Source organism: Euwallacea fornicatus, chromosome 5 (assembly GCF_040115645.1).
Source record: "Euwallacea fornicatus isolate EFF26 chromosome 5, ASM4011564v1, whole genome shotgun sequence".
NCBI lineage: Eukaryota > Metazoa > Arthropoda > Insecta > Coleoptera > Curculionidae > Euwallacea > Euwallacea fornicatus.
In genome coordinates this window covers 1,174,670-1,199,841 of record NC_089545.1, presented here as the reverse complement: position 1 = coordinate 1,199,841, position 25,172 = coordinate 1,174,670, and the positions used below count along the sequence as shown (strand labels likewise).

Sequence of the window (25,172 nt, the reverse complement as noted above, 5' to 3'; positions counted from 1 at the left end):
TAAACAACAAGACTTTGGCGACACGGCTTAGACGGTAGTTTACACTAACCATACGCGAGATCGCATTAAAAACCATCATTTGCGCTCATAGAAATAGGTCTCACCACGGTACACCACGGGCGGTGAGAACCACTAAAATCGAGAAGGTCGTTATTTCGTCGTCTCCCAATTTAATGGTACCAATTTCGACGCGTTCCGTCACCTCGTTTTCGAACGACAGGTACTTTAATGTGCATGTGGTAATAGTGTAAACTCAAATGTAACATTAATTAAAATTTTAAGCACGTCCACTTATAGCCAAATAGGTAAGAAGTTGTGCTTGAACCTATTGTGTTAGATTGTGGAACTGGTGATCATTGGCCTGTTGTAATGGAAATGCATCCGAATCACCTTCACCTATAATGGCGCATTGAAGACCCATTGAAACAAATCAGCTTTTTGATACGTAGGGATGTTCCTAACGAAAAAATTACTTCTGCGTATTCGAACTTAATAACGTTAAATGCTCTTTAATTGCCTGCTGTCCTCTCCTGGTTGAAGTGTCAATGAGCAGCCCTTTTATCCAGCTAACTGATTAGTTCATTAGTCTTGTCCAAAGGGTTTCTAAATTAAATTCGATCTAAATGAGGACTCAGAACGGGAAAATATTAAAGGTTCAAAAGGGAAATTAGCTCGCTTTAGTGAATTTCTACAAAGTTTGGTTTTCCCGACTAATGTAGCCCCTGAACATCCAACTAACGTCAGAAAAAAATCATAAAACACCTTATGCAGTTAGTGCTCTGGGGCACTAAACATGCCCACATCAACGATCAAAATGCGTGCAAAAATATTTGCTATCACAAAGAATATTCTTTGGTTACCTGACAGTCTTCTGTGTATATTTCACAGACCAAAATCCACTTGCCCTCCCCCCCTGACCCGTCCTGGTCCTTCATAGGGCAATTTCGGTGTTCATATAGGGAATCTCTCTGAAACTGGGAGACGGAGCAAACTCTTAAAGCGCTTTGGAGGCCTTTGATTTAGGCAGGTCTGGTCAAGCGATTAAACGTTTTTTTTTTATTCTCCAAAAATCTTATGTTGATTATTCCGCCGCATTTATCCTCGAAATACCTGACAAACGCTCAGAAAAATGATAACTTGTTTGGGGCAGTCCTTCATGCCCCTCAAGAACATAATTTTATTTTTCTAATATATTTTTCTTCACTGTCAAACGGACTTTAGCTTCGAGGAACCAGACGTAAGAGTGTGAAAATTACGGCGAGTTTCAGTATGTGGTGATTATGTCATCTCATAACGATGGCATAGAAATCCTAATAATAGCTCCAACTTATTACCTTCTTATGGTCTGTAAATGAAAATTTACGAAGTTATGCTATTGTTGTACTGAATGTTTTTCCTGATGTTTATTGATTGTTATAACTCTGCCGTGACATTTTAGCAGTAATATTACCACAAAAATTTAAAAAATCTTTATGTGCGAGCCCGAAATAAGAGACGAAGTTCATAAAAATGTCCAACCGCTTCGTGGACAAGATATAAAGTTTTTCTCCGCGGTTTCACCTTCGTTTTATTTCCTCATTATAGTTATTATAGCCAGAAAGTAAGCACTTTCTGTAACACCGACTGACCGGAAAATTGACTTCAGGGAGCGACAAAACGATTTTCCGACGCCCGTTGTTATGTTTTCTCGGGCAGCGCGAAAGCGCGACCCAAAATGTATTTTTCAGCGGTGCATATTGGACCAAAAAAAAATCAGATTTTTCATATTTTCGCCTCTGGACTCGAAGTCGAAAATCGTTGGAACTATATCGTCTTTTTTCGAGCCGAAGGCATTCTGGCCGCTTTTGCGTGATTGCAGCTTTCGATTTCGCCGCAAACTGCAATTCTAACGCCCAATAGGCAAGAGCGGACTTTCCGTTTTTAATACAGAATATATTATTTTCTATTTCGTAATCAAAAGGAGGATTTTACCGCTCTATTACGGCGTCAACACAATATGGGATTATACACTGCCGATGTAAACACAAATTTTCTTTACAAATGTCGCTCATTCATAAGGGAAAACGCTACTTTAAGGCCTCGCAGCTAAAAAAAACGATTCTCGTTTATTACCCTTTAGGCTCATTAGAAACAGCAAATTTTCAAAAATCATCTTAGCTTACTCATGTAGCTGTCAGCCTTCCGCACAGCTGGTACTTCGACCAAGTAAGGTTCCTCAAATGGCGAGTAAAATTTCCTGCTAGTAAGGCATTATTGTCACAGAAAGACCAAGCGACCAGCTGTGGCCACTTAGTAATTTAAATGATGAAATTAACATTTCGAAATATGTACAGTAATTTATCTCAGGTGCATAAAGCTGTGTACCATACGTGCTTACTCGTACAGGGGTACTAATTAACAACCTTTCGCGTTTATTTCATGGGAAAACCATGCTTCAAGTCCAAAAGGGAAATTCCTTGTTCTCTTCTCATACAACAAGTTGCCCTCACTTCCCTAAGTTGGTACATTCCAGAGGTTTTCGCTGTAGTTCTACACAAAGCGTCGACTATCTAAACTTTCTTAATTAATTTTGTGAACTAACTTCGAGAGGGCAAATTTAAATCTAATAATCAGAATTGATTTAAAACGCATTGAAATATTTTTCAACTTTCCCTCGCAGTCGCCGTAGTGGACAATGGACGCATCTGATGGTAACCAGTCGCGGGATGGTTTGGATTTCATCGTTGAGCATCCAGAATATGTCGCTAAATTGGCCACTGCCCTTAATGCAATCGGCCCGACGGCCATTAGGGTCCGAAAACAAATGTTTGAGTTACTGGCAGCTTTATGTGCCCATAATGAAGAGGGGCGAGTGAGGACGCTGGAAACTTTGGAATATTATAAGGTAAGGAAAGGGGCGATTTTTAAAGAGGCAGCGATTGGATGTGAGGTTCTCGGTACTTTATTATTGTAAAAATGAAGAGAATATATTTCTTTATTTAGAGAATTAAAAATAAGAAATACAGGATGGCTTTCATCGTGCAAGAACTGGAACAGGCTCGTACAACTGATTATCAAACTGCCCTTGTGGCTTTTGTGAATTGCTTAATTATCTCTACATCGAAGCTGCTCGAAAGAATCCAACTTCGCAACGAATTTATAGGTAAAAAAAACCATTGAAAATCGTATCGAAACGAAACCAACATATTGCCCCCTTTCAGAGTGCCAACTACTGGAAGTTCTCAACAAATTGAGGCAAGTTCACAGACAATTATGTACCTGTACTGCGTACACGACTCAACCCAATGAATATCATATGATGCACATTAATACATATTAGTTACTGCTCAGTGGATTTAATAGACCATTAATATGAATGGTTTTATATTGTAAATAACAAACGAACTGTTTAATGGACATTAAATTTGCTGATAAATCCCAACACCTAAATAATTGAGTTTTTAAACAGGAAGACAAATCTAGAGCCGGACTTGACGGCCCAATTGGACGTCTTTGATGAGCAGTACAAAAGCGACGAATCGGAAAGGCAAATTGAGTTCAAAGGAGTAGATTTGGACTCGCCTTTAGACGTCTTCTACGCCATCTTAAAGCAGGTTAATTTCTCCCTCAAGACTTTTTCTTCAGTCTTCCTCTCGTCATTCTTCTTAGATAGCTGACACTCCGTTAGCAATATCCTTCTTGAACATCCTTCATTGTCTCCTCAACATCGACCCCAACGACCATTTAAGCGAAATCATCTGGGACAACATCGAAAAACTCGTACAAAAAGCGTCTTCGTTAGACAAACGAGAAGAAATGCCTCGTTTGAACAGACTGAACTCGAAATCGCAGCTGAGGCTGAACTGCACCTGCCAGCAAAAGCTTGAACTGACCGGGATCGGATCTAGGAGGCAGTCTCTGCAGAATATTCCCCTGGGGGCTCTATCGCCTCCGCCACCACCTCCTCTTCTCGCTGGAGCAGGAGGGCCGCCTCCCCCGCCACCTCCCCTGCCGCAAGGAATGCCTCCACCTCCTCCACCTCCGGCAGCAGTGCCGCCCCCGCCCCCTCCGAACAGGATAATGCACCGAGGACCGGCGTTCTCTCCTCCTCCTGAGAAGGAGAGGATCATAGAAAGGCTTCCTCAGCAGGAAATTCCAGCCCCCAAGTCGAAGATGAAAACAGTGAATTGGAATAAGATTCCAAGCAATAAAGTGAGTTTTTTGTCCGAGTTTCAAGCAGTTTTTCCCAGTTTCGCGGTTTAAGGTGGCATGCTCTAACAACATCTGGACTCAAGTGGCGTTTAGGCACCAAAACTCGCCCCAAGCAGATATAGATTGGAGCGAGATGGAGGTGTTGTTCTGCCAGCAAGGACCCGTTTCAGGGGACTCTTCGACTGTACCTGGATGCACCGAAACCCGATCTGTGCCGAAGACAAGAAAGGAGAACCAAGAGGTAACGAACTGTCTATAGCACCTTGAAAGCTCTTTTAGCGTCCTGATGATGGTCGGGTAACTAAGGCTCTGTTGTTTCTTTTAGATAGCGCTGCTAGACGGCAAAAGAAGTCTAAACGTGAATATTTTTTTAAAACAATTCAGAAGGTAATACGACATTTGGCAAATATTTGTGGTAGAGTGATTAACAAACATGCTCAAAATTCAGTAACAGTAAGGTTAAGAGAAAAGCTAATGATGCTGAGATTAAAACCTTCAAACCAGCTAACCTTTAGCTTTGGATTATTGTGTGTTACTTAATTTTACTAACTTACTAAATTTGCCTCTTTTTACTCTTTTTACTCTTCGTGCATCAATATTCAATTGAAAAAAAAAACCTTGTGTGGCCCAATCAAAGTGATCTCCTTTAGAAGCGGCAAAATTTTATTTTTCAGCTTTCCATCAGATTTTGTTAATTTATCGACCTTAAGCGCACATCAAGGTCAAGACTTCTTCGTCTATTGAAACTACAAGTTAACACAAATGTTAGCAAATATTTGCTAATATGGCTGAGGACCCGTGTGCAAATTTATAGAGGTGGTTTTGCACGTTCTTGTTTGCCATTGACCCAAAAAATAAATGAGTTTATAAAGAAAATTGCTATAATAGTCAAAGAAGACCCTGAGCTACCACTCCCCAGTGCAAGTCTTCTTTTGCCAGCGATTTAGACTCATCAGAGCTTAGGCAACCTCAATATAAATTATTCTTTTTGTACTGCGAATATCTGGCTAAATCTGAAGATGAAGAAAAGGTACCCTTTCCTATCATAGTTGCCCTAAAACCATCATCAATGAAGGATTATGAGAGTCATCGGACGTTCTACTAATTCCTACGACACGAGTCCCGTCTAAAATCTCTGTATCCTCTCCGATGTCCAGATTCGAAGGGACTTCGTATTCTAATTATCCTAAAACATATTTGACTGGATATTTACCCAAAAGTCAACCAATTTGTGCACAAATACTTTTTTAAAAACTCCTTTTTTTTACTTTTTTACTCCCTTTGCACAATTTCCATTCTGCCAGTTGCAACTTCGACGAAGTCTATACAGGTGGCCTTCGGCCAATCATCATCAAGCAACTCTCGCCCTTTGGGGCCCAAATAAATAATCAAAACGACTTTTCACGTAACTTTGCCCCTCGCCAAGCCAACAACAAAACCCAACTTTTTGAAGGTTCTTCTGTAGGTACCTCTATCTTTTGCAGCTCTAACGAAGACATCGTGAATTTAATCCGCAATGGGGAGCACGACCAAATCGGAATAGAGAAATTAAAAGGTCTGCTTAAAATACTTCCCGAAGTTGATGAGCTTGATATCCTGAAATCGTTCGATGGGGACATCTCGAAACTAGGAAACGCAGAGAAGTTTTTAATTCTACTCACAAGTTTATCGAAGTAAGTTTTCCGGAAGTTTTGCTTGAAATTTCCCCCAGGAAAGAGTTCCAGTTTCGTGACCCTTATTACGGCTAGAATTTTAATAAAGCCAACTCCCAACTTTCAGCTATAAACTAAGAATAGAAAGTATGCTGTTGAAGGAGGAGTTTGAGTCTAATATGAGTTATGTAAAGCCCAGCATACGCGCGATGATTATTGCGGCTCAGGAACTGATGACTAACAAGGCTCTCCAGGAGGTTCTCTATATGGTACTCATTGCAGGAAACTTCCTAAATGCCGTAAGACCACCAATAACCATATTAACCCATCTTGATAATGTTTTTCTATAGGGAGGATATGCGGCTAATGCTGCAGGAGTGAAGCTGTCCTCGTTGCAGAAAATCATGGATATCAGAGCCAATAAGCCCAATATGAACTTGATACACTTCGTAGCTTTGGTAAGTAGCTGCATAACATGCCAAACTTCTGTGATAAATTACAAGGTTTCAGCAAGCAGAGAAAAGGGGGAATATATTATTGACTTTCACTGAAAACGTGGGAGTTTTGGAGGAGGCTGCCAAGTTAGTTCGAAAGTTATTAGTCACTTAAATCAGGACACATAATTAAATTTCCAGAACCACAGTGGAGCAACTCAAAAACGAGATATCGGCGCTTGAGGAGAGGATCAGGAAAATTAAGAGGCAGATAGAACTGCCAGAGACAGAGCTAGAAATCAAAGACCAAATGAGCGAATTTTTGATCGTAAGTACGAGTCAACGAACAGTATTTCAAGGGATATGAGCAACGATTTTAGATAGCCGAAAATGAGGTTTCTCACCTGCAAATTGAGCTAGGAAGGTTAGATACAGTTCGCATACAATTAGCAGACTTTTTCTGTGAAGACCTTAGTTCCTTCAAAATTGAGGAATGCTTTAGGATATTCCACTCCTTCACTTGCAAATTTAAGCAGGCGGTATTGGAAAATGAGAGGAGGAGGTACCAGGAGGAACAGGCCAATGCCAGGAAAAGGCAGAGGGAGGAACTGTTGGCTGCAAAACGAAGACAAAGTAGGTGCATTAATTACCGCGTTGGGGTTATGCAAACTAATCACGTTTTAGTGGGGAACCTGAACACTGACGATGCATTTATCGATATGCAGATCTATGATTCAGGAGTGGGTTCTTCTCGGAAAGTAACGTGTAGATTTTAAGGAAGAAGTTTTTTTTCTGACAAAAAAAATTCCCAGAGCTTTAGAACCTCCAACGATAGCGGCACATCTGAGGATGAGTTCTACGCAATCAACTCCCCTCTGCTGCCAAGACATAGAATGGGTTCGTTTAATGGTCAAGGGCAGGAAAATGACAAAGAATCTCCAGGTCAGTCGATGCTTTCGAGCCCCTGTACAAATTTTTTTTGTTTTTCCGCCGCAGAATCCTCCCCCAACGGAAGCCTTCGGAGGAGGAGAAGTAAAGGAATGCTGGATGACCAAGGCAACCTTATGGAGTTCCTAAGAAACTCCAGTGACTGCAGCAATCGCGAAAGGAAATCGTGGGGCAGCCTTGGTATGAATATTTCAAAAGGTTGCTACTTCCACTCACAGGAAACTGATATAGACCGATCATGGGCAAGGAAAGCAAAAGGAACGGGACCCAAAAAGCGTCCAGCACTCCTCACTGCCGACTTCCTCTTGGAGAGAGACAGAACCACCACTCCCTCTCCGTTGATAGAAGTCAAAGGCTCTTGTTCGGCCCCTGAAGAAGACTCTTTTATTTCCAAGGACAAGATGGAAACTCGGCTGAAAGGAGAAGAATCGAGCGCAAACAGTAACTACAATCTACAGTTAGCATAATATATTGCACTTTTGGCAACTGCATTTCTAGAAGATTCTCAGCAAGTGAAAGATAAATCAGCTTGGAGGAAGTCCAACTTAAACGTCCCCAACAGCACTGAAGAGATACGAAGTAGTCATAGGCGGGAAGTTTACAATTCTCCTGAAAATAGGAGAGATGTTCTGCAACCCATTTTGGAAACCAACGATCGAAAGGAGCTTATTGGATCTTTGGGAAAAGAAGCGGAGACCGATAGGCTAACTTTGTACCTTAGGAAGCCATCACTTGTGAATGAACCTGAAGCAAAGTCCCTGCACAACACTACTACTATTTTGGGTAAGATATTTCGCTTAAGGTGAGACATGGAAACTTATAGTGGACTATCCTTAGTGAAAAGTGATAATGAGAACTTGCATAAACCAGTAGTTAATCAAAATAAGATTGAAATTGACCAAGACAATGTGCAAACCCCACCCATGGCGAGGAGGAATTTCATCTCACCAACACCAACTGAGAAACGAGAACCTCTGAAACCGACTCCTTGTAAGAGGATTTTGAATAAAGATGCGGGTAATAATAAGGAAAGCGATTTGGAGACTATTGGGGAATTCAACAGATTTTCACCTGCAAGGCGTACGAGAAGACAAGCGTAAGTCTTTGAAGACACATAAAGTTATGCATCTTTCAATCTCCCTGCATTGCCCTCCTGAACTAACCGTAAAAGAATCATATGAGTTACCAGAGTGAATGGATTATCAAAACTTTTTCTCATCACTTAGTTGAGGTTGTAAGCTAAAGGACACTAAAACTTGAGGTATCCACCTCGTCAACTTCTATTAATTTAATGTCATATTTAATTTCATAAAAAATTTGAATGTCCCGCGTAACCGTTCGATGCCACAATTGGTCAGAATTAAGCAATCGCAAAGTCTTGACTCTGACCAATCGTGGCCTTAAACAGTTACGCGTCACATTCAAATTTTTGAAATTCGAAAGTGTTTCGACTCAGAAAGGTTCTAATTAGAAGATTTAAAAAATTGTAGAAAGGTGGTTGGTCTTGAGTACTATAACTTCCATTTAAAAGTTTTTCAATAGGATAATTCGTGCAGGTGCAGAAACATAAAAATCTATTTCCCATGTTAATCTCCTATGTCTAGGTTTGGCCTGGACATCCGGTATATAACAAAATAAACAAATATTCTAATAGTAATTAGCATTTTTTGATTAAAAGAAAAATAATTCTTATTTTTAGTCGAATTTTGTATAATATTTCCATTATCGCGTGTTTACGTTGTTAAGCGTCTGCTGTATATGCAAATATCGCAAATACGGCTAAACTAATGTCCTCGTGTCTTTGGAATCAGAAAATAAAAATCCATTTATTTTTTATAAAATAAACATTTTCCGGAAATTTAGCATAGAATTTATAACTTTTCTATTTTTTATAACAAAAATAGTAGCCGCTGCCTAAGTATACGGATCAAGTTTGTACATTCGAAATTTTGACCTCTACTTCTGCTATTCCCTATGTGATTTACAGCTTCTTCTTTGTTTTAGGCGAGGCCAACCAAAGAATTCATTAAAAATAGGAAAAGAAACTGCGAGCCAAGACAGCGATCTTGACTGCAAGCCCATTGATGGTTCTCTTAGTAACACACTTTTGGGAGACTTCGTCTCCCCTGTTTGCATAAAGGTAGGCCCCACGAACACCATTCAGCTCATGATGCTGAAATTCCAAATCCTTACAGGTGGAGGCGGAAGAGACAAACTCAACAGCCCCGCATAGTGAAAACGAAAACCACCGGAGTACAACTGAAAAATTCGCCCCTTCATCTAGTCTTTTCTCGGTAAGTTTAGCGCATTCAATCTCAGCGAAGCCAGGGCGAATTGACAAGGAGAATCAAAGAACTTCAGTCGAGAAATTCCCGTCTAGTCCTTTTGCCATAAGTGATACGTCAAAACCTGGGAAGACCACAGTTCTATCTATAAGCAGCTTACCCCAAGCCCCGTCGGTTAAAGCCAAGACGAGCAATGGAACAGACTCATCATTAAAAGGAAACGTATTGTTAGCAAGAACTAACTCATCGTCGGAAAGAAATGGGAACAAGAGTTTCAAAAACCCAATAACTGTAAACAATAAAATGAATGTAAGAAGGAACGTTTCGTTAACCGTTCCAAAAAGTAAACTTGCGAACTCTCCCAGTACAGAGAGTTTTAAGTTGTTGCAAGTGGATAATGGGGGTTTAAGCAAACCTATGGTTAAGAGGAGTTCGTCCATTACGAGTAATACAAGTACGCAAACTAAGACTAGAACTTCAAATCCAACTATGGGTTTCATGAAACCGACTACGTCCAGCACTACGAGGTCTACGACTCCCTCAACGAGGAAAAGCTTCTCTTTGAGGAGTAGGAATTAAAATGGTTAAAACTAGGATTTTTATAATATTTATTATGATATTAAATGCCCAGGAAGTGAGCTGATGTTTATAGGACGTCAATGTATTAATTTAGTCACCAAAATGACCTCAATTTTCCGGTATATTTTTATGTACTTTTAGACACCCAAATATGGGTGTATTTGATTAGCACTACTCATGGATATTACCGCCATATTCGTTTAGTCGAATAAGTAATTTCAACATACCGGTCACAAGCTGACTGATATAGAAAATAATTCTGAGTTTGAACCCAAAAATGACGTAACTTATGAGTCATATTTCTGACCCCTTTTTAGACATTCGATGTACTGTATTCAAGTCACGACTTGATGTCACATATTCATGTCATTATTGACGTTAATACCACGTGTCAAGCAGTAATTTAATGTTTCTTTCACGTCAGCTTGCTTTCTGTTATGTGGTATCATCACTGTTGCAAGTAACGAATATAGTATAATTGTATAACATTGAGACCGAGGACTAAAAGTATGTTTTCGACGATATTTTCCTGTAAACAATTTTCACCTCAGTCGTCATAATTGATGCCTCATGTATTTTCATTTTTCAAGACAGCAATAGTGAGCGAATAATCGTCGTTACCGGCCCATGACAATAATATCATTAAACCAAATATTTGAAATCGAATTTTAATTTAAGTTCCAGAGAAGGAGCAAAGACCTTCTGGAAGCTCTCTATTTGAATTCATACTGTTCTTGTGCCAGAAATATTTAATTAACTAATATTTATTAATAATTTATATGCATGTTTACCGAAACTTTACTAAGACTTTAATATAATTTATACTTTTAACTAGAATAAAAAACGAACGACCAAATAAACGCATGTTTAAATATTTCAGAATTTGTATTATTTCCTTATTCTCACAAAATGAAACACATAAATTTATAGACAACTTTAATTGATACACACCAACCAAAAGTCCATTTTGTGGTCAAAATTTTGTTATATGGACAACATATAAAAAAAACTCCAAACCAGAAGATAAATAAAAAATTATTTATCTTCTGGTTTGGAGAAAACTAAAGTGTATCCACATTTTCCACAATAGTGCCGGTCTTCCATGGCTGCCATGAAGACACCAGCACCGCACTGCTCACCTGGGCACTCTCTCCGCAATCTATGGATTTTACCATTTTCATCGACCTATAGGGGAAAAAATACCTTCTTAATCTTGAACTTTTCAACAAGATAACCGTCTCCGGATAATACGCGAATTTTACCCACCTTATAGAATTTCAAAATTGCAAGTTTGACTTTCTTCTTCTTATGCTTGATCTTCTTTGGAGTTGAGTAGTTCTTCTTCTTACGCTTCTTGGCTCCACCGTTGAGCCTCAGCAACAAATGCAAAGTTGCCTCCTTATTTATAAATAAGGAGTCAACTTTGCAGTCAAGTTGATTATCTAGTTCTCGACCGGCGAAAACCAACCGTTGCTCATCCAAGGGAATGCTCTCTTTATCTTCGATTTTAGCTTTCACATTTTCGATGGTATCTGACGGCTCGACGTCAAGGGTGATGGTTTTGCCCGTCAAAGTCTTGACAAAAATCTGCATGTTGACGGCGCTACTGAAATGAATATGAAAGTTTCATTTTCCGCCTTGTGAGATTATTTTGAGGGAATATTTCTTAGACGAAAGATTTTGTCTGTCTCGAATATTACTTTAGAAAATGTTCACAACGCGCAATGCCCAGAAAACACATCGATTTAAAGGAGAAAATTTAAATGCCCAGTCAGCAGCAGAAACAAGAACGTCCCTTTAAAACCAACAGGAAAGTCAAAACTAAAGTTTCATAGTTCTCCATTTATTTTTTATTAATTGACACAGAGCAATTACAAACTTAAACTAAAAGTACAGCATTAATACACCCATCATTCTCAGGATTATTAGTGACCTGAGCATATTTGCCCCAAACTACCTTGCCAGCCTGCGTCACTAAACCTAGTTCGGATATATTAACTTCAATAACGGTTCCCTTGGTAATAACTCCCAGACTGGTGAACATTGGAGAACTTGGGTTCTTTTTGACTCCAATAATTGGTAAATGAAACGTTGCCTTCAGTTCTGGATGAGTGACATGCGCCTTTTTAAACCGCAGTGCCATAGGTCTGATGAACCGCTCAAACTTCGGAGGTTTTCTTGTGAAACCCTCTCCAACAAATGTGACTTTAGTAACCATTCGTTTCCACGCTTTCCTCTTAGTTTTTCCAGACTTGACAACTCTTAACACCTCAGAATCAGCTTGTGCCCGTACTTTTGGAATTGGAACGTCCCATTTTCCAGCTTTTTCTTTCCTTTTTTGTTTAATCATGTTAGAAAGCACTTTGGCTCTAGACTTGACATCACGGTCCAGTAGATATACTGGCAACGCTCCTTCTGAAACGTCTGAAGTGACATTCTTTGTCTTTTTTTCTTCATGCGCTTTAATTTTCTTTTTCATCTGTATCTTTTCATTCCTGCGTTCTTTGTTGAATATTTTGGCTTTAATGCCGCGCAAATTTCGAGCAGTTTGCGCTCTCTTGTGCGGCTCACGGGCCTCACGTTTACGTTTTCTTTCTTCATAATCTAGACGTCGACCATAAAGTTTGCGATGACGCTCGATATACTCGTTCTGTGGCATGTTGGTGATAAATAAACTAAAATAAAATAAGACACTTTTATTTTGCATACTCATGGAATTAACAAGGAAAGAACTAAGTAATGGCAAGTTTTGGAGATACTGGATGTTATTTAGTTTGTCTTTTTTCCAGCAAAATGTTTTCATACAAGAATTTTGTTGAGGAAAAACAACAAATTCTATTCAATAACTAATATTGGAATGTCCTTAAATCTAAAAAATAAATCAGTATTTCTAAGCTATACGTACCTGGAAATTACATATTAAATATAAATGATCACACATTATAGCAACTGGTATGTTTTAAAGTTGTTCTGTTGTAACTAATATGATAATACACTGTAAGGTATTATCAGACACATATGTAACATCACATACATGTATAGCAAAATAATGTTCACAAAAATGAAGACATTAGAGCAGAGTAATTCTTTTTCTGAAAAACTTCAATTTGAAGTTAACTTGAAGTGAGTTTATTGGGTTGTGTAACTATCTCTAGATCAAAGCAAAAGTGGATGACCTTCAGAAGAGTGGTTTGTTGCATTATTTTCATAGAGTTTTTCCGATTACATTTGAGGGTTGTACAGCCAATAAGTTTTGTTTGCCTGCTCTAAAATTTGAAAAGCTAAATTTCTGAAAATCTTTGCGTAGGTATTTAAGATGAAAGTAAATATTTGGAATGTTTTGAGGAATGTAGACAATTAGTAACTTCTTCATGAAACAAGTCACAGTGAGGTGATTGAGAAAAACCTGTCAAAAATACAATTAATTAATCAAAGATTACCATTAGGTATACCTTTATTTTCAAAAAACTTAAAGTCGGGAAGAAACCGATTTATACACTCCTTCAATAGCAATACCTATGCAACTCTGTTCCTCCCACAAACATGCAACCTAAAACACGGAACACCCTGTATCTCCTAAACTGGCCATTGAATGACCAATGTAGAATTAGGGTTCTTGCTAATCATTTCTTATATAAATAAACACTCAAATACGACCTTTACACGAAATCGGAAAGCAAAATTCTTATGAATATGCTAACCTAACAACAACGCATGGTGGTAGCACAATGCATGCTGGGAAATTTTACAAGTTTTCGCGAAATTCAAAGCTACAAATTCATTCTTCACATGGACATAATATTATATACTATCAATTCAACATCTCAAGAATGAAATACCTTATAAAATTCACCTAAAAATAAGAAAAACCATACTCACATTTTATTCCACCATGAAGAAGTTCCGAAAAGGAAAAACGTGAGATGATACGTAATGATCAGTCAAAAGTGTCATTAGTCATGAACCTCATTTGTCATTTTATGCTTGACTAACATGAATCTTATTTTCGAATATGTAGAATACTTAGAACGTGTTACATTCACACAAAGAGTAATATTGGGCAGTAGAAAATATATTTTAATAAAATATAGATGGGAGATTCCTTTAATTGTTAGATCACCGCCACATAAGCTGTAAAGTCTTTAGTTTTACATAGAAGTATCATATCACGATTCATAAAATGAGAATAATTCAAGATAATTTTCTGAATGAAGCTTTGCTTCGAATTAATTCTACATAAGTAATCAAATTATAGATATGATTTTTTTTATATGACAAGGTGAGTCTTTAACACTTCTTACTTTAAACTTCTGATTAAAACAGTATATCACTTTTACTGAAATGATATCAATTGTTTTCAGCGGTGTTCAAGGCTCATTCTACATAATGTACATTGTAGACATGGTTCCTTTTACATAACAATGTACCTAATCCTAGACTAACGTCACTTGGTCATTTGACGTTTATTGATGACATTCATGGCTTGTCAAAACAGGTGACGTGTATTTAAAAACATCTTTTTTTTTCATTTGTATTTAAATTTTAAAAAGTAGTGCTACTAATAAATTTACAGATTTCAAACACATACTACAATGGCACTAATGACTATGATAGCGCGGGTGGCTGATGGTTTACCTCTGGCTGCTACCATGCAAGAGGACGAACAGGCAAGTGAAATGTTTAGTTGATAATCCAGAATTTAAAATAAACACTGAACATATTTCTCAATAATTGGTTTTCTATGATCCCATTGAATACATGGCCATCCATTAATGTCGATATATTGAAATAACAAGCACCATATGTTTCGTATAGACTGGGAGAAATATTCTGGACTATCAAAACCAAGCCAAATTGTTGTTTCGCAAACTGTCACCACAGTCACCTCCTAAATGTAGCATAGAAACTGGTCCTTATTTATTCCAGTAAGTTTATACAGCTAATTTACCCTAGATCTATGTCTGTTTTGTAATTACTGATGTCTACTTTTAAACAATTTTTTTAGCTATCTGATCGAGTATGATGTCTGTTACTTAGTATTATGTGAAAAGACTTTTTCCAAAAGGCTGGCTTATTCTTACCTTGAAGATATTGCCCAGGAATTTCATTCCCAATATGGTCGAAAAGTCAATACAGTCACTAGGCCCTACACTTTCATAGAGTTTGATACTTACATCCAAAAGGCAAAGAAACAGTTCAGCGATTCACGGTCGCGCAGAAATTTAAATGTAATCAATAATCAACTCCAAGATGTGCAAAGAATTATGGTGCAAAATATTGATGATGTTTTGCAAAGAGGCACTGTCTTGTCAGGTAAGTTACTTTGGCAAAAGTGGGCATATTTGGTAAAATTCACTTGTTGCAGAATTAGACACCAAAACCCAAAACTTATCAATGCTTACTCAAAAATACAAAAAAGATGCCACATATTTGAACACAAAATCAATGTATGTTAAGGCTGCTATTGGTGGGATAGTCATATTAGTGTTTGTTCTATATTTCTTTGTCTTGTAGGCAAAATTGTTAATACATTTTTATACAATTTTTTATTTATGTTGTGTATTAGAGGGATAGGGATCAAACTGTATATATGTATAGGTATATTTGGGCTTCATAGCCAATTAGTAATAATATATTTTGAAAATCTGAATTTTTTTCAAGCAACAAATAAAAACATATAAAATGGCTTTTCATTTATATATAACTCTATTTTCTTTTGATATATACATTTCTTAATCATTCATTTGAGCATGACCCTGTATCTTAGATATAATAAGATAGAACATCTGTTCAGATTACTATATTTTGGAGATTATAGTTAATTTAGTTGTATATCAATAATGATTTTCAATTCAAATTTTCCTTTGCAAATCAAGCAGACAGTATGTTCTTTCTATTGAGATTCATTATTTTTAGTGGGAAACACTGTTTATTGGTGAAAAACACAGTTATCTCAGAAACATTTTTATTCATTCCTTTTATAATACCCGCATTGCACAGAAATAAAAAAAATGATGATATACATGGCCTTCCCACAAAACCACAATCCTAATAATCCAGTAAAATAACCTCCAAATTCAAACAAAATATTCTTAAACATTCCAATTCACTCTTTACATTCCTCATCTGAATATTCAGATATAAACAATAAATTCTTTAAAGATTCATATAAATTTTCATCACTTTCTGCTTTAACCAGAATTTTCTGTATTATCTGATTGCCAGTTTCTGTGTCTTCACTTGTGTCCATTTCTTCATCTACAATAATTACTAATATTATATATTTTATGCAACCCAAAACTATAAACTTGCCTGAATCTAACACATCATAACCAGAACTATGACCCTCTAACAAGACATGTACTGTTGGATACTCAATAATAAGCTTTCTACTTAAACTTTCTTTGATAGATAGGCTATGATCTAACTCATAAAACTTTTTACCAGGCTGTTGTTCTGCCTTCAAAAGTAGTGTGAGCCCTGATATGCCTGCTGATTGATAAAATTGTAACTTTTCTTGCAGAATTGGATTTTCCTGTTTAACTAAATATTTACTAAGCACTGTACTCCATTTTTCATTTTCTGACACTCTAGAATCAGATAGATGTAGGTTTTCAGCATTAACAAACACCCACTGAATATGCCATAATATTGTTCCTGATTTAAAATCCAAGATGGTTGTATTAGTCTTGTGCCTATTGAACTTAAATGGCAGATACATTAGAGTTGTTTTGCGAAGTTCTGCTGCATTACGTAATCTTAAAAGGCACTAAAATGAGGTTTGTTTAAATTAATTTTTTGTGAAAAATAACTTAAGTTTGGAGTCATTAGTACTTTGGCAAAAGTAAGTACAATGGACATGAAAGTAATAATATTACAAAATGGAAATGTACCAGCAAATCTGTTTTGTTCCAATTGCTATAATTAATTTTATAACTTTATTATCTATTTCATACCTATTATACTTAACTTCTATATAAAGGTAAAACATTCTAAACTTTAAAAATATAATTCTATCTTAAACAGGTATCCATTAACTTACTTTTGGGATGACATGGGAGTTATACCTCTTTTCAAATTTCTTCTTAATTCTACTTAAACCCTCTGACACACTTTCTAAGAGTTTAAAATCACTTTCAAAATCTATATCAGTAAACTGTTTGAGAGGTATATACTTTGTTCTGTCTCTATTTCCATCACATTCTAGTTCAAGTTTATGAATTTTGTTGCATTGTAAAGAGCAGGTTTTCACCTCACATTTAGGGCAAGTATATTTGAAGTCTTTAAAAGCACATACTTCACATTTTCCTATCCTGAAATGATAGGTGATGTTAGTCATAAATGATATATAGACACAATGTAGAAGATATTTACAAAGCTTTTTTGTAAAAAAAGCCTTAAAGCACTAAGTTTCTAAATAACTGCAATATGTCAGTTCTACACTTGATGACAATATATATATGTAAATAAAAATTATTCAAGGAATTATTAGTTTTACGTACTAGACATCCTGTATACTACTTATTACAGGAGGAAAGAAAAGATGTACCTTGCAGATCTTTCTTCAAGATTTTCCTGACTGGAACAACCAGGTTGTACTGTTAAGGTTTCAACCACATCCATACTTTTTGAATTAAAATTAACTTGTGGAGAATGTATTAATTGTAATTGAAGCACGTGTGTGAATTTAAAACAATTTTTTTTAGAAATAAATTTGAAATAAAAAAAAATGGAAGTTGAATGAAATAATGGGTTAACTCTAACCTTCTTGTTACCACTCAGTGGTGGGTGTTGTGTAGTTATTCTGGAGTAGACTATGTCAATAATTCGACATTTTTTTGATCATTTTAAAATGCACCTTTAAAATAGAATCACAATATTACCAAAATATTCACACTTCAAACTTGCTAACGGATCCACCATAGGAATCTATCTTGAAATCGGCCTTCAGAAACTTTAAAGTTATTAACCAATACAAAATAATATCGATAAGTGTCTGTGACAACGTTTAATAATCGATATCGATCTTTTCAATGTTTCTGATTAAGATCTAAATCTAACCTCACTTTCACACTCATGTTATAGTATATACTCGTTTGAATAGAAAATATCAATTATTTTAACAATTTATACAAATTAGTGCTACAGAAGAATGTATTTCAGATAATAAATATATTAATTAATATTATTGCTACATTCCTTCACGTTGTCAGTGATGACTTCCTTCGAATTCAAGTTTACTAAATCTAAATCTAAATCTAATAAGTTAAGGGAACATAAGGGCCTTCCCTTAAGGAAATCTAATGCAGGCAAGCAGATAAAATCTCAAGCTCCTAGCTCAAATATCAACCTTCTAGAGAATTTGACCTTTCCCAAGAATAAGGAAAAACTTAAGTTGGACAGTGCATTGGTCAGACGAAAACAGAAAAAAGAGCAAATAAAAAGCTTTGAAGCTCCTACGGAAGTTGTTGACAATGATTTTAGTTCATCTGGTGGCAAAAAAAGCCGTTCCTTGTTTTCAGAAAAATATAAAACTCTCCATGTGAATGCAAATGTTAGAGGAGCCTCAGTGACTGAAAAGGTGTTCAGTGTGGATAGGAAGTTTAGTGAACTGAATATTCATCAGCATTTGAAGAGTAATCTTCAAAAGAATGGCTTTGCAATATTGACAAATGTTCAAGATAAAGCAATTCCTATAGTTTTGTCAGGGGAAAATTGTTTGGTAATCCATTCTAATACTAATGTTCTTACTCACTTTTCGAAATAAATTTATTACAGATAAGGTCTCAAACAGGATCAGGCAAAACTCTCACTTATATAGTTCCCATTTTAAACAAACTTATAAATATTGCACCAAAGCTTCAAAGATCAGATGGAATTCAAGCTATTATTGTGGTGCCAACTCGTGAGCTGGCTCTTCAAACTCATGAACTATTTACAAAACTTAATGTAAGTATTTTTATTGTTACAAAAGTTAACAGTTTGAGTAATTCTTTTGCACCCAAATGTAGAGTTTTCAATGGATTATTGGAAGTCATTTATGTGGTGGGGAAAATAGGAAGACTGAGAAAGAGAAATTGAGGCGGGGGGTGCATGTGTTAATAGGAACTCCAGGAAGGCTTTTGGATCATATGTTGCACACAGCAGCTTTTAATGGAAAAAATGTTCAATGTTTAGTGTTGGACGAAGCTGATAAGCTTTTAGATATGGGATTTAAGAAAGATATTGTCAGGTGAGTCAGTAATCAGTAAACTTTTAGACGGACACATTTTTTGTCAACTAAACTTGCATTATTTCTAGATTGGTTGAGGAACTTGAACGTCTAAAATTCAATTCATCATATGATCCTCTCGCTTTACTGAAAAACCGAGAAATTCACCCAGTAGACAACCAACAATCTTCTGTTAAATCTACAAGACAAACTCTCTTACTTTCTGCTACTTTGTCAAAAAGTATTGCTGAATTGGCGGATTTTACTATGAAAGACCATGTTTACATTGACGCCTTAGATAAATCAACCAATATCAACCCAGAGCATATGATCATCCCTAATACAGTGAAGCAACAGTTTTTGTTAACTTTCATTAAACACCGATTGGTAATGCTCTCTGCTTTTTTGGTGCACCAAGCCAAACAAAACAGCAAAACCATTGTTTTTATGGCTACAAGTCAAATGGTTGAATTCCACTACGAATTATTCAATAAATGTTTGTTGAAAATGCCTGTGAATAGAGGCAAGATGACCATTGGGGATGTTTTGCTCTTGGAGGGAGTGGAACTGGATGATAGTGATGATGAGGAGAAGGCTTTGGATATAGAATTGTTTAAGTTGCACGGGAATATGAGCCAGCAAGAGCGGAAAACGGTGTTCAATGGATTTCGGAAAATTAAGAAAGGGATTTTAATTTGCACGGTGAGTTTTTAGTTGGAGAAGAAACTAAGTAATTAAAAATCACAAAGAAATTCTCGGCATTGTGCAACGGAAACGTCCTTAGCGTGGGCAGAACTTCATTATCGACTAAATGATTAAGTTCAACAATAAATGCTGAATTTTCGAGTCGTGATTCGTTCCGATCGCACCCGAATTTCTATTCAATCGAAATCGCCGCGGTTATCTCAATTGTAACATCACAGTGGGAAATCGTCAAACGATAGAATTGTTAAATACTTTCAAGTCCAACGGCCGAGGATCATTAGAGGTCGACCTTTATTTATCCTTAGGATCTACCTTTTCACTATGAGATAAGGTAGCCGTCACCCGTGGTTAGAGAGATGCAGCAATACGTTCACATTATTTAAAGAGCAATTGTATGGTAGAGATCAGATGATTTTTTTTTGTTACCGAATTTTTTTATAAAAAAATACGTATTGTAAAATGTCTAATAAAACAACTTTGTGGATAACTGACGGTAATTTTCTTTATTAAATTAGCCTGTAGGTTCAATTTTCTATGGAGAAAGAGCAAGGAAAAGGCGCGTGGGTAGAGTTTAAATGTGTTTTAACGTTCAAGACTACAGACGCATTGGCAAAATTGGAATGTACGGACCAAGAAATACTGAAGGAAAATAAAAAAAAAGTAACTTAGAAGCTCAGAAATTAGTATAATATAATATTTGATTTGCGTTCTATGTAAAACTCCGTTGAGCTAAGTTTTTATGAAATTATTTATGTGACGATTTAAGCAATAAACAATAAATACCTGTTTGTCTAGCTTTTTCCAAGTTCATTATAAATCTGCAGTAAATTATTATTTCTTAGGATGTAGCCGCCAGGGGTATAGACGTCCCCGAAGCAGATTGTATAGTACAATACACAGGGCCGCAATCCGACGATGATTATTTGCATAGAGTCGGTAGGACCGGTCGAGCGGGCAAGTCCGGATCTGCAGTTATTTTTTTAACTCACGAGGAACAGGACTATATTAGCAGATTGCAAGAGCACAAAGTTTTGTAAGTAATTTTGTTACAAATTTATTGGCAAGATTTCTTGTGAAGTTTCTTATAATTCAGCAAAAAGCATTCAGTTAGGCCCTTGAATGCATCAAAATTCTGTTTTTTTTTTGCTAATTTTGGGTCTTTTCAGTTATATGGCGATATGTAGCGACTACGTGTACGGTCTATTTTTGTATTTCGATCTCTTTAAATGATTTTTTTTGTAATTTTCAGTGTTAGGGAATGTGATACCGCCCCCCTTATTAGAACTTTCATTGATTTTATGGATGAACCGGATCAGGAAAAGGCAACTTTATCATTGCAGAGGCGATATGAGGCAGCGATAGCTAAGAATAAGTCTTTGCACAGTAAAGCTTGTCTCGGTTAGTTTCTTCAGAATCAATTTTTATTTAATTTCAACTAAGTTGTTATTATTTAATATTTTTTTGTTATAGCGTACACATCTTGGTCGAGATTCTATAGTGCATTTCCCCAAAAAATGAGAACGATCTTCGATTTGAAGAAAATCAATGTTGGACATTACGTGACGAGTTTCGGGCTGGAAGAGTCGCCTACTGCGGTAGCCAGAATAGCGAAGGGACAAGCTGCTAAAGTAGAACCAAGGAATTTGAATAGAAAGTTGGCCAATCATGAGTAAGTATAGTTTTATTTTATACTCTGCCCTGCTAACCGAAGGTGTTTCGTATATGCGAAAATGGATAACGTTTTGCAACATTTGTAATACATGTTGCGTAGAAATTTGTAAATGCATGGCAGTCGTCGATGCGTTGTGACAAATCCACAACTGCCTTATTCTTAAATAAGCAATATTTCTTATTTATATAGGACAATTAGAGATATTTTCTCCACTTTCATTTAATAAATTTACAATAATTCTTAAACAACTGCCCCGAACGCGAACCAGCCCGTTTCAAAACGAATCGCATTAGCCGTAACAAAGGACTCGCCGGTAATATCCCTGAAAGAAGAGTAAATTATCAGTCTCCCGTCCCGTTACTAATGCGCTCTTTCTTATTACTTTAATTCAGAATGTGGATCGGATGTGTCCCATTATGGAACACAAAAGATTAATTATGGGGCACTTACACCTGCGATTCTGCCGCATTGAAATTACATTATCTGCTTAAGTCCGCTTAATTACCTTATTACGAGAAATCTTCTGCTCTGAACGGATAAATGCACAAAAGAAGACGGTGTCAATAATGAGTTTTTATTTCATTTGAGAGACATACAGCGAAAATTGGTGTGTGGGCTTTCGCCCTCTACAAACATGCAGTACAGGACCTGTTCAACCCTCATCTGAAAGATTGATAACAACTTTATTCGTGGCTATTATCAGGGAGAGCTTTGCCGTTGGTTGCCGTATTAATGACTCTAGTAATGACCCACGAAACCCCTGGCGTAATGTAAAAATCCATCTGCCATCTGAGATCAAAATTCTAATTAAAAAATATTGTTTCAACTCGAAATGAACGGGCTTGATTGACCGAAGTATCTGGTAGGCTTAACGTAAAAGGTAATAAAGCGGTAATTAATCTAACAGAGGCGAGGCGCGCATTTTTTTACCGAAATCCGCCAAACTATTAATCACGCGGGTTCATTAATAACGTGTACGGGCACGATTATCGAAGAATGGCTTGGCGGCTGGAAGTCAAAAAAAGCCGCTCGGCGCAGTTGAAAAATGCCGCCACTTTGTGGGAAGATCCTATTGCTGGTAATTAGGGTTAGAAGCTACTGGTCTAAAAAATAAGCTTGGTGCCTTTATATTTTAATAATTCGGATTAAGCTGTTTGTCGGCCGTGGCGAATATTGTTCAGATGTTTCAGATATGAATACAAAAAAGATTAGGTATGCCGGTGAGTAACAAAAAAGAAATCATCATATTGTTCATGTCCTGTGGCCGTAAATACCGAAAAAAATGTACTTTGACTTAATTTTTTTGGGTTAGGCCAAGCTACTTGAACAACCTACATTTCTTAAGAAATTTCTGCTTATCATTCGTCCGTGGCACGTATATAAGATGTTTTCTTAAAGGCAGCTAATAGGAATTCATCTAAACTGCTGCCAAGCTAAACGGTTCAACGGAATATATGAAGTGAGGTCATATCGGAGGGGCTCACGCCCTAACTATTTTACAGGAATACCTAAAGTTGCATACAACGTTTACAATGGCGGAAAAAGATTATGTTTTTTTGGTAAAACAAGTTACCAACCTTTTCTCTTTCTTTTTCCATAGAGACAATCAGGAACTCGTGAAACCCCGGAAAAAACGCTCATTGAAGTCACTAAGCCTTACAGCATCTGAATTCTCGAGCGGCTTGGAACCTGCGAAGAAGAAAAAGAAAAATAATCAAACAAGTTAATTTTTACAAAAGTTACATAAATTATGTATAAAACAATAATCCATATTTATTTTGAAATAAAAGTTTAAACAAATTTCCCTTTGTCTCTCATTTTCAAGCAACAGGAAGTAGAAATTGATTGTTTGTGGTGGTACGGTGCGTATTAATAAACGTGAGAGCGTAAACTAACATATTAACGCACATCCTAGTGAATAAACCTTACTGTAAATAAATTAATCCGCGATTTATTCTTGTAAATGGTAACACGAACGTCGATTCAGCGATGCTTTCGAGCGACGGTTCATAATGGGTACCGTGGGTACCTACCTACCTATTTTCATCTAATAAGATCATTAATAAATCATTTGTTAAAATAAACTCCTCTAACAATCATTATTAATGAACAGCCTTCATCTTCGGTTACTACGTTTCCCATAATATTAATTTAAGTAAAGAAATTTAACACGTTGAATTGGTTTATCCTATTTTATGGGTTTATGCTTCTTTTGTCTTATTAATAACGGTTTTATGAGACCCGCTTTAATATAGTTTTATTAGGTTCTTGTGCACTAAGCTGCAAAAATAATTTCCTTACAAGTGTGTGATAAGAGATTTTACGGCACCGCGTGTAAATGCCCTATGGCAGCGATAAAGATTTTGGTGGGTTTTTAACATTGACATGTGCGGAAAGTAGTACACAGTTAAATTACTCTTATATTATTTTCTCGTTGTTGAATCATACCTAGTACCTACTTTTCAAAACCTCATCAAATGAATAATGTTTTCAGTATTAATGTACCCCGTTGTTCCAATAGGATCTCTCAAATTGAGATTCCACTTAAATTTAAAACCCGAGCTGAATTAAATTAGAAAAGGCATTTTTGCTTGAAACATTATGAATCTCTCTATATGAAGACATTAGCGGACGGCCTATTACCAGAACCAATTTGCCTCGTAATATCCCTAAATGATGTAAACGCCTTAAAGTTTTATAAATGAGTGCTCATTTAAAAACACGACGCGAGCATTAAGAATTGTTAACGTCTTCATATTTGCTCATCTATGCGAGTTTAGCTATGGAACGAACCTACCTAGGTAGGCGGATAGAAGGTGATTTAACTTTGACTTCAATTTGATTACCAACTTCCCGATTGAAGGTTATGTACTGTTATTTCTACGATGCTTACTCACCGAGACCGGTCATATACCAGATACATAAAAAAAGCCCCGAATCCATTAAATTTTCTGCACAACTCGTGAATCAACTTGTTTAATTATTAGTTTTCATGTCGATTCGGGTGAGTACGGAGCTGGAATAAATTCTCCTCAGGCTAATCGAGGTTCTGTGAAATACACTCCCGGTCACTCAGAAATGACTGCAGCTCTCAAAATAATCTATGTATTTAAATTGAAATATAACATTTCGGTACCTAGTGGTTTAGATCTCACGATGTTGCCTACCTAATTACTCAGAGGATTCTCATTAGATCTTTTGAATTCGAAGTGGAAGACTCGTCTTAACATTTGAAAAAAAAAATGCAAACCGTGAACATACCCTCTAGTGGATTACATAAAAATAAAACTAAAGAAGTTATTTACAGTGTTGTATGAACGATGTTATTAGGACCTGTATAGATAGGCAAATGAGAATTAAGTCGACGTGGCAACTGTGTAATCTGCCGTAAAATGTGTTTTTTATTAGGCATTTGTTTATTTATTGCGTCAAAAACCCTTTTTTACAAACTTAGGTGGCACCACTTGTATCATCAATTGGTTCACTGCCGGTTTT

The 25,172-nt window shown here is 36.6% G+C and overlaps 6 protein-coding genes and 1 long non-coding RNA gene across 12 annotated transcripts; 3 read left to right on the top strand and 4 right to left on the bottom strand.

Annotated features, from left to right (window-relative positions):
* Nucleotides 1–40: 40 nt before the first annotated feature.
* Nucleotides 41–11,072, top strand: form3 (formin 3). Of its 2 annotated transcripts, none has more exons than XM_066282871.1 (22): nt 41–305; nt 2,660–2,884; nt 2,983–3,142; nt 3,201–3,234; nt 3,449–3,593; nt 3,649–4,191; nt 4,244–4,432; nt 4,517–4,578; nt 5,676–5,864; nt 5,971–6,142; nt 6,194–6,301; nt 6,354–6,424; nt 6,479–6,605; nt 6,658–6,910; nt 6,962–7,035; nt 7,090–7,219; nt 7,274–7,405; nt 7,457–7,666; nt 7,724–8,008; nt 8,063–8,321; nt 9,230–9,365; nt 9,421–11,072. In XM_066282871.1, exons 2-22 carry the CDS (start codon nt 2,675–2,677, stop codon nt 10,087–10,089), a joined length of 4,158 nt encoding a protein of 1,385 aa, XP_066138968.1. In that variant the 5' UTR covers nt 41–305; nt 2,660–2,674; the 3' UTR covers nt 10,090–11,072. The 2 variants fall into 2 exon arrangements, with proteins under 2 accessions (XP_066138968.1, XP_066138967.1); XM_066282870.1 differs by having other exon boundaries at nt 3,201–3,238; nt 3,453–3,593.
* RpS27A (ribosomal protein S27A) lies at nt 11,013–14,060 on the bottom strand. Of its 2 annotated transcripts, none has more exons than XM_066282875.1 (3): nt 13,969–14,060; nt 11,356–11,692; nt 11,013–11,274 (listed from the first exon to the last, which is right to left on the bottom strand). In XM_066282875.1, exons 2-3 carry the CDS (start codon nt 11,680–11,682, stop codon nt 11,125–11,127), a joined length of 477 nt encoding a protein of 158 aa, XP_066138972.1. In that variant the 5' UTR covers nt 11,683–11,692; nt 13,969–14,060; the 3' UTR covers nt 11,013–11,124. The 2 variants fall into 2 exon arrangements, with proteins under 2 accessions (XP_066138972.1, XP_066138971.1); XM_066282874.1 differs by having other exon boundaries at nt 11,356–11,695; nt 13,969–14,051.
* Nucleotides 11,917–14,049, bottom strand: Ip259 (NSA2 ribosome biogenesis factor-like IP259). Its single transcript, XM_066282872.1, has 2 exons — nt 13,969–14,049; nt 11,917–12,764 (listed from the first exon to the last, which is right to left on the bottom strand). The coding sequence occupies exon 2, from the start codon at nt 12,746–12,748 to the stop codon at nt 11,969–11,971; it is 780 nt and encodes a 259-aa protein (XP_066138969.1). The 5' UTR covers nt 12,749–12,764; nt 13,969–14,049; the 3' UTR covers nt 11,917–11,968.
* Nucleotides 14,061–14,568: 508 nt separating the features above from the next.
* Nucleotides 14,569–15,776, top strand: Sec22 (vesicle-trafficking protein SEC22). The gene is made up of 4 exons (XM_066281995.1): nt 14,569–14,756; nt 14,905–15,014; nt 15,095–15,402; nt 15,455–15,776. Exons 1-4 carry the CDS (start codon nt 14,682–14,684, stop codon nt 15,601–15,603), a joined length of 642 nt encoding a protein of 213 aa, XP_066138092.1. The 5' UTR covers nt 14,569–14,681; the 3' UTR covers nt 15,604–15,776.
* A 261-nt stretch (nt 15,777–16,037) lies between these two features.
* Nucleotides 16,038–17,877, bottom strand: LOC136339048 (box C/D snoRNA protein 1). Of its 2 annotated transcripts, XM_066281994.1 has the most exons (5): nt 17,639–17,877; nt 17,132–17,402; nt 16,645–16,858; nt 16,402–16,581; nt 16,038–16,347 (listed from the first exon to the last, which is right to left on the bottom strand). In XM_066281994.1, exons 1-5 carry the CDS (start codon nt 17,710–17,712, stop codon nt 16,196–16,198), a joined length of 891 nt encoding a protein of 296 aa, XP_066138091.1. In that variant the 5' UTR covers nt 17,713–17,877; the 3' UTR covers nt 16,038–16,195. The 2 variants fall into 2 exon arrangements, with proteins under 2 accessions (XP_066138091.1, XP_066138090.1); XM_066281993.1 differs by having other exon boundaries at nt 16,402–16,858; nt 17,639–17,874.
* A 271-nt stretch (nt 17,878–18,148) lies between these two features.
* On the top strand, nt 18,149–23,467 carry LOC136339047 (probable ATP-dependent RNA helicase CG8611). The gene is made up of 8 exons (XM_066281992.1): nt 18,149–18,811; nt 18,868–19,038; nt 19,101–19,321; nt 19,390–20,002; nt 20,848–21,038; nt 21,255–21,403; nt 21,476–21,674; nt 23,278–23,467. The coding sequence occupies exons 1-8, from the start codon at nt 18,305–18,307 to the stop codon at nt 23,402–23,404; spliced, it is 2,178 nt and encodes a 725-aa protein (XP_066138089.1). The 5' UTR covers nt 18,149–18,304; the 3' UTR covers nt 23,405–23,467.
* On the bottom strand, nt 21,691–24,797 carry LOC136339050 (uncharacterized). 3 transcript variants are annotated; one of them, XR_010732067.1, is made up of 3 exons: nt 24,575–24,797; nt 23,255–23,366; nt 21,691–21,999 (listed from the first exon to the last, which is right to left on the bottom strand). It is a non-coding gene; the product is annotated as an uncharacterized lncRNA (long non-coding RNA). The 3 variants fall into 3 exon arrangements; XR_010732066.1 differs by lacking the exon at nt 21,691–21,999 and adding an exon at nt 22,079–22,340; XR_010732065.1 differs by lacking the exon at nt 21,691–21,999 and adding an exon at nt 22,900–23,185.
* Nucleotides 24,798–25,172: the final 375 nt, after the last annotated feature.